Here is an 8,213-nt window from a genome sequence, read left to right on the forward strand (position 1 = left end):
GGTCCAATTTGGATCCGGTTTGGATCTATATAGGCTAAAACCCTAATTAGATTTTAAAATATATAAAACAAATACACATTAATGTACCACATATATATATATATGTATGTATGTATTCTATTTTATATTTGAAAATAGAATAATTAGAAATAGTTAAAAACCTCTTTACTTATCTTAAAATTCATCAAAAATTCTAATTTGAGTAGACCCATTTGGGTCGAAACCCATATGGACTTCGGGTCCACTCTAAAATCCATATATTCTTCCAAAATAAATTCTTTCATCGTACAAACTCAAAATACCTATGCTAATTCTATATAGTTCATGGTTTTGGTACTTTCTGAAATAATAATTTATTCAATTAAAATATTCTCGGTAGATTATTTATGACCAAATACCCTTTGATAGAATTTCTTCTGAAAACCACTAAAATACATCAAGTTATGCTCAAAATACTTTGAAAACTCCTAGATGAGTTATGACTTACTAAAATAAATAGTTTTAATGATAAATTAAATATTTTAAATAATAATTTATTTGAAATAATTCCAAAAATATCAATTTTATCCTTTTTGCCAAGAAATGAGAAAATGCACACAAAAATTACTCAAAAAAAAAAACTAAAAGTTAGAAACATATTTCTAATCCAAAGATGAAGATGATTTCTTATTTATTTATAATATTAAAAAAATTATAGGTTTTACATTAACATAAATGCATGAATTTTGATGTTGGTTGGATTTAGGGTTTTTTTGTATTTTTTTCTAATTAGCATTAGGCATGAATCCATGAATATTGCATGATTTTTTTTTGTTGGAATATTAAGAGTTTTTTTATCAATTAGCATAAATGCATAATTGTGATGTTTGTTTTGAGTTGTCTAGAGTAACATAAAATTTTAATTATTGTTTTAGGGTTTTTTTTGTGTTTTTAAACAATTATTATACATGAATCCATGAATATTGCTTGATTTTATTTTGGTTATAATATTAAGGTTTTTTTTATCAATTAGCATAAATACACAATCTATAATATTTGTAGGAATTAAGAATTTGATTTGGTTTTTTTAGAATGACATAAATGTTTAGCTGTGAGTTTAGAGGTTTTTTATAGTTTTTCTAATTACTATTAGGCATGATCCATGAATATTGATTAATTTGATTTTGGTTAAAATATTAGGGTTTTTTTATCAGTTAGCATAAATACATAATTTATGAAGCTTGTAAGAATAGAGATTTGATTTTTTTTTTTAATATCGTGAATTAGTATAATTTATTAATAATCATTTTTCTTTTTTACTTTGCATTTGTGCCCACCCTAGTTTAGAATCTTGGCTTGACTCCTGAATATATATATATATATGAATTAATTTAATATGAAATTAATGATATTTAATGTTATATGAATTCAACCATATTAAAATAACTAAAATACCCTTAAAAAGTGGCAATTCTAAAAATATATTGTTATTTTTTTAAGAAAAAAAGGTAAATTTGACGATGAATTCATAAACTTACTTCTTTAGAAAAGATGTTTGACTTTTCAATTTGCTTCAAGTTCAAAAGACTTGTAATACCAAAAAGGTAGCTATGCATTTTCAAAAGTATCATTCTTTTAAAGTATTTTAGCAATTTTTATAAGGTTAGATCTATCAAATGTCAAACATAACTAGTTTAATGTTATATATATATAAGATAAATATTGCCTACTAATAAAGGTACATAACTAATGAACTAGAAATCATATAGGTGCAAGTTGTATCGATTCAATCTAACCATAAAAATGTGTTCAACATGGTTTGTTTGCTAAGGATCAAGCCTTGGATCATGCTTTTCTGATGTAAAAATGTGATCTTTGGACCCCTTTAAAAACCTATTTACTTGTCAACATGGTTAGGAAGTTTTGACACAATGTGGGCAGTTGATTTTTGGACTCCTTTAAAAACCTAATTACTTGTCATAATCACACAATTCAAAACAAGTTTCGGACTCAACAGAAAAAAAAAAATGGAGAAAAAAGTGATTGCTACTAATTAGTAGCCAATATTTATCCATATATATAATTATGATAATTAGCCATAAAAACCTTAAAGTGGACGGAAGCTTGTCCAATTCAAAAAAGTCAAAAAGGTCACTTGGAATCTTTGGTCATACAAAAGATATATTACAAGGGAAGGAACGGAGAAGCAACCCATGGGTCCTAACTGTCTTGTTTACGAAGACCATTGACCCCAAAAACACTAGAGTCCAATCATAATAGTATAAAAACCACGTACCTCACATGGCCCCTATTCCTTGTGACAACTAAGCCACTCACACTCAAGTCAATAGACTTACGGGTCAACTTTCTCAGCCTGCGCGTCAATAAAGACGATGCCCAATTTTCATGTCTTAATAACTAGGGGTGGCATGGGGTCGGCCCCGTTAGGGCCCGATATGAGCCCAGCCTAACTCAGTTATTCTTAGTCTCGGGTCAGGCTTGGGCCAGACCCTTTAGACTCTACCCAGTTAACATGCCCGTACTTGCTGAGCCCTGTGTATTTTACACAGTGGCCTGGCTCGATTATTTAACCGACTCGAGTCTGGCGTGAGTTTTATCGGGTTGGGTACCCAACAGTCCAGCAGGCACCTGGCCCGATGGCCACCCCTATTAATATCAGGCTTATGTAGAAATCTCATGCAAACGAGAGAACGAATCTCATTTGCGCAACTAGCCAAACATCAGAAAATGAAACTGACGGAAAAATCACATTTAGAGTGAATCTCATGTGATTTCCAATCACAAGGTGAACATGTGATTTGAAATCATATGACTCGAAATCACATGTGATTCCATCTCCTCCAAACACGGCGTTCTAATTAGACTTTGACAAGTCACCAGATTCTAGCCCAAGAAGAACAAACCAAACATGACCACGTCATTGACTCGGGGGTTAAGGTTGCCCTGGTCATTACGGTTTGCTGTGCTATCCCATCTCACTTTTCTCTGCATTGATTCATGTGGCATTTCAAATTCATTTCATAAATAATTTTCCATGTCTTCTGCTCAAGTAAAAACATTTGTCCTTTTTTGGCAAATTAATGAGAAAATGTCAATATAAGAAGGTAAAATTGTGAACAAATATAGAACCATAAAATCTAAAATTACAACAGAAACATGATGTATTTAGCAATAGCCAAGTTTTTTTATTTTTTATGATTTTGTCAGTAATTTCAAGGCGTACATTTTCTTAATTGATGATATTTGGGATATAAGATAAGACTTTCTCACATTTTCTGAAAGTCAATGCATTTACCAAAACGGCGTTTTACAGCATAAAGAGTTTTACAAAAAAAAAAAAAACCTAAATTTGTCAGCCATTTAAAGAAAACTGCCAAAATTCGTGTTATGGCATTCAAGCCCCTACTTTTTGTTAAATGCATTTCAACAACCGTGGTATAAAATAACATCGTTTTTTTTTTCCAAATAAAACAACTTATTTCATCGTTGCTTTATTTAGCTAAATGAAGGTCGATTAAATGATTTTAAGGCCAAGCAATAAATTATAAAAAGCAGGTGGCAAATGTAATAATTGAAATGTTACTTGCTGCTTTCTGTAACTATCTGATAAGTTTGGTGGCTCTTTGTAAGTTACTTTAGAGAGAGAGAGAAAAGCAGATCCAGGGTCCTCTGTCAGAAATAGGGATGGCAGTAGGGCGGGGCGGGGCACAAGGTCTCCACCCCCGCCCCGCCTCAAGATTTTATCCTCCATCCCCGGCGGGGAATGGATTTTATCCTCCATCCCCGCCTTCATCCCCGTTTCATGTCCTCCATCCCCGGTTCAAACGGGGATGAGGCGGGGCGGAGCGGGGAAAAGTGGTCTGGGCGGGGATCGTGGCGGGGCAGGGAAAAGTGCACGTCCATCCCCGCCTCCACCCCCGGACGGGGATGGATTTTAACCTTTCGTCCCCGCCTCCATCCCCGTTTCATACCCTTCATCTCCGGTCCAAACGGGGCGGGGCCCCGCTTTCCCCAGGTCCACTGCCATCCCTAGTCAGAAACATTTATGTAAGTGTTCTAGTAGTTGCCCCTTGTAAAAAACGGAGAACCCCGTTATTAGACGGGGGGATGTGAAAAGATGAGGTGCAATATGATTGCACAAATATTCGTGCATTAAGCACCTGATCACCCTCCATCGTGGGGACAGGTGGGACCCAAGACCTGATGGAGGGTAATGGGGTGCTTAATGCACAAACTTTTTGTGCATTCATATTGCACCTAATCCGGACTTGGGGGATCCAGTGTATCTGCCCCTCCTCTTAAAAGGCCGAACACTTCATATCACAGGACCATGCCTCGAGAGGAAGTCTTGTGCTTTTTGTTTTTTGTTTTGAGGTCTGATAATGGCGACTTCCTCTCAGGCCAACAGCTTCAATGTTGAAAAGGGAGGTGGGAATGGAAAAGATATTGACAAGTGGCTCCCCATCACCGCGAACAGGAATGCCAAGTGGTGGTACTCCACGTTTCACAATGTCACAGCCATGGTTGGTGCTGGGGTGCTCAGTTTGCCTTATGCCATGTCTGAGCTTGGATGGTATGTTCTCTATCTAACTCCCAATCTTTTCATATAGATGCATAATTAAGAATATCTACAACATATATGGAAATCGGCAGGGGCGTAGCTAGGATTCATGTGAGAGGGGGGGGGCAAACAGGGGTGTAGCAAAAAAAAAAAAAAATTGTGTGACAGTCGGGGGTTCGGGGGCAGCGCCCCCGATTTTTTTTAGATAAAATAAAAAATGGCTACAATTATTAATAAACATCTATTTCATATGGACAAATCAAACTATTTGCTGCAGTCAGGGCTGGGCTAGGACTGAGCTTTTAAATTTTTTTTTTAAACTGTTTCGGGAGGTAGGACTGGGCTACAGCCCAGTCCTGCCCCCCCCCTAGCTACGCCCCTGGAAATCAGTAACAGCCATGGTTGGTGCTGGGGTGCTCAGTTTGCCTTATGCCATGTCTGAGCTTGGATGGTATGTTCTCTATCTAATTCCCAATCTTTTCATATAGATGCATAATTAAGAATATCTACAACATATATGGAAATCGGTAACCTTCCTAAGAATAGTTAATATTTGCATTCTGAGATTGATGGTGGTCATGATATCAGTATTATTTTTTCATGTATTACAGTAAACATTTCGTAACCATATCTTATTAATTTTTGTTGATAGTACCGTTTCCAAAGTTAAAAAAAAATAAAAATAACTGTAGACTTGACAAAACGTTTGCCCCCAAACGATTTTTTTTATCAAAAGACCTATCTCCAATGAGACAAACTGGATTGTATTTTTTTCTTGTTTGCACATATTTTCATAAACAATTTTTTCATACAGTTTTCTCTAGATTACCGTACCATCAAATTTATTTTATACTTTCTGATTCCAATGTGTTAGAAACAAAACTTTGGAATTCAACCGTTGCTATTTCTATTATGTCTTATTGCCTTTTTGTTTTTTTGGGGGAATATTGATAAAACTAATTTAGAGAATATAGGAGAAGAATGGTCACTCCTGCTAGTATTCTTGATTTTCTTCAGTTGAGTATGCAATGAAAATGGTAAAATCTTTATTATTGAAACTTGACATGGTTTTTTATTTGCAGGGGTCCTGGTATTGTGGTGTTGGTTCTATCATGGGTCATCACTCTGTATACTCTATGGCAAATGGTTGAGATGCATGAGATGGTGCCAGGAAGAAGGTTTAATAGATACCATGAATTGGGCCAGTATGCTTTTGGAGAGAAGCTTGGCTTGTACATCGTTGTCCCACAACAACTCATCGTTGAGGTCGGCGTCGACATCGTGTACATGGTCACTGGAGGAAAATCATTAAAGAAGTTCCATGACACTGTGTGTCCGGATTGCAAATCTATCAAGCTCACATATTTTATCTTGATCTTTTCTTCTTGCCACTTCGTCCTCGCCCAATTGCCCGATTTTAATTCAATTTCCGGAGTCTCATTGGCTGCTGCTGTCATGTCTCTAAGGTATAGAGACATATTTTTATGTGCTTCTTTCTAATACATGTTGAAATTTGGTCATGCTTGAGCATCAGAGAAAAAAAATGATAGAGTTCACAAGTTTTGGATGCTGCTTCTACTAAATTGAGTTCATGTGTAGTATTCTAATTCATGAAGTTGGTTGTGTTTCATTGTACATTGAAGTGTACAAAAGGTCATACTTCATGCTTTTAGTTGAACATTCATGGATTTCTGAATATTCTGAAATGATTCTTTTCTTGTTTGCTTCTTTGTCTAGTTACTCTACAATTGCTTGGGGAGCCTCTATTCACAAAGGGCAACAACCAGGAGTAGAATATGGCTTAAAGGCTTCATCAAAGGCAGGAACAATGTTCAACATATTCAGTGCACTTGGAGATGTTGCTTTTGCGTATGCTGGGCATAATGTGGTGTTAGAGATTCAGGCGTCTATCCCCTCAACACCACAGAAGCCATCTAAGAAACCCATGTGGAAGGGTGTGATCTTTGCTTACATAATAGTTGCACTCTGCTACTTTCCTGTTGCATTGGTCGGTTACTGGGCATTTGGGAACTCTGTGAAAGACAACATCTTGATTTCTTTGGAAAAGCCACGGTGGTTGATTGCAATGGCTAACATGTTTGTGGTTATCCATGTCATTGGGAGTTATCAGGTGCAATTTCCTATATTTATTCCCATGAAAATATTACAATAGTAATCATATTAGTGGGGTTTTTTGTCATGACCTGATATATAGCCTAAACATATGTTTTGGTATGTCTCAATTTGAAAATAGATTTACGCAATGCCGGTATTCGATATGATTGAGACAGTACTGGTGAAGAAACTTCACTTCAGACCTAGCTTTCTCCTTCGATTGGTAGCACGGAGTCTATATGTTGGTAAGTCTTCTTTTCCTGCTATGGCTGTTTGATCAAAGGGTGATAATTTCTCTATTTCCTCACTTGGTGTTCTTTTCATGTGCAGCATTCACATGTTTTGTTGCTATAACCTTCCCTTTCTTTGGAGGACTGCTTGGCTTCTTTGGAGGATTCGCGTTCGCTCCGACCACATATTTCGTAAGTGCAATAAAAATTTGTTATTGATTGTAATCAATCCATGAAAAAATTGGCTGTTCTAAGCCATACATTATGCTCATTTGCAGCTCCCCTGCGTCATGTGGCTGGCCATTTACAAGCCCAAAAGATTCAGCTTATCTTGGATTATAAACTGGGTAAGTTTAGTCTGTTCATTTGAGAATGTGATGACAGGACTTTCAAATCTAAATTTTATTGTTTTTCATCATTTTGCATAATAGTACGAGTATGGTGGCTAAGTGATTTTTTCTGATGCACTACAGATATGTATTATTCTTGGTCTCTTGCTCATGATCCTATCACCGATTGGTGGCCTAAGAACGATCATCATCGATGCTAAGAGCTATAAGTTCTACTCATGATCGGTCTCTATGATTCATGTTGAATAGAAGTTCAAAAGATGCTATGGTTTTCATCCTTGCCAAGATGCCCATTGAAAGAAACAATCAGCAAAGCAGTGCTTATTGTTTGTCAGACTTAATTTAGAGTGTGTTTGATCTCAAGCCAATCCCAGCTGGTAGTTGTTTAGAAAACAGTGCTACCACTAGGTTTCTAGAAAACAGCTCACTGTGTCATCCAATACTGAATTTAGTCCTCTTTCTCTCACTTGTTCTCAAATAATTAAAGCAGTTGTATTCTTTGCTTTCATTTGGTGTGTACACGTTGGTATAGTGAGTAATATAAATCTCTCTCTTTCTCTCTTTGTGTGTGCATGCGCATGAGTAGAAATTTGTGAAAGCAAATTAAGCAGTTTGGATACAAGTGGGGCATGTTACCAAGTTGTCAAGAAATTAAGAATATGTCCTCCATCTTTAATATCAAAAGAGTGCACATATATAGTTTACGTAGGGTTTACTTTTTCGAGTAGAGGGTAACAGCATACACTGATCCGTGCCTACCGCAGCCTACGGGGCTTTTAAAGGGTTATTTTCTGTGTTTTCTGAATCTGCAGATGTGTTCTGCATGCTTGATTATAGGAATCGACTCTTGCATCATCCGGTTTGCGTGTCCAGATAGGTTTTTATGAGGTTTAAAAAATGATGGTGTAAAATTTTTATAATTATCATAATTATCCAAGTATTAACAAATCAAATTTT

The 8,213-nt window shown here is 36.0% G+C and overlaps 1 protein-coding gene across 2 annotated transcripts; it reads left to right on the forward strand.

Annotated features, from left to right (window-relative positions):
• The first annotated feature begins 4,330 nt into the window (after positions 1–4,330).
• Positions 4,331–7,817, forward strand: LOC149842872 (lysine histidine transporter 1-like). Of its 2 annotated transcripts, none has more exons than XM_089999495.1 (7): positions 4,331–4,573; positions 5,644–6,027; positions 6,299–6,692; positions 6,816–6,921; positions 7,007–7,098; positions 7,185–7,253; positions 7,380–7,817. In XM_089999495.1, the coding sequence occupies exons 1-7, from the start codon at positions 4,383–4,385 to the stop codon at positions 7,476–7,478; spliced, it is 1,335 nt and encodes a 444-aa protein (XP_089855621.1). In that variant the 5' UTR covers positions 4,331–4,382; the 3' UTR covers positions 7,479–7,817. The 2 variants fall into 2 exon arrangements, with proteins under 2 accessions (XP_089855621.1, XP_089855622.1); XM_089999496.1 differs by lacking the exon at positions 4,331–4,573 and adding an exon at positions 4,936–5,012.
• Positions 7,818–8,213: the final 396 nt, after the last annotated feature.

This window comes from Nuphar pumila, chromosome 3 (assembly GCF_984573655.1).
Source record: "Nuphar pumila chromosome 3, dmNupPumi1.hap1.1, whole genome shotgun sequence".
Taxonomy (NCBI): Eukaryota; Viridiplantae; Streptophyta; class Magnoliopsida; order Nymphaeales; family Nymphaeaceae; genus Nuphar; species Nuphar pumila.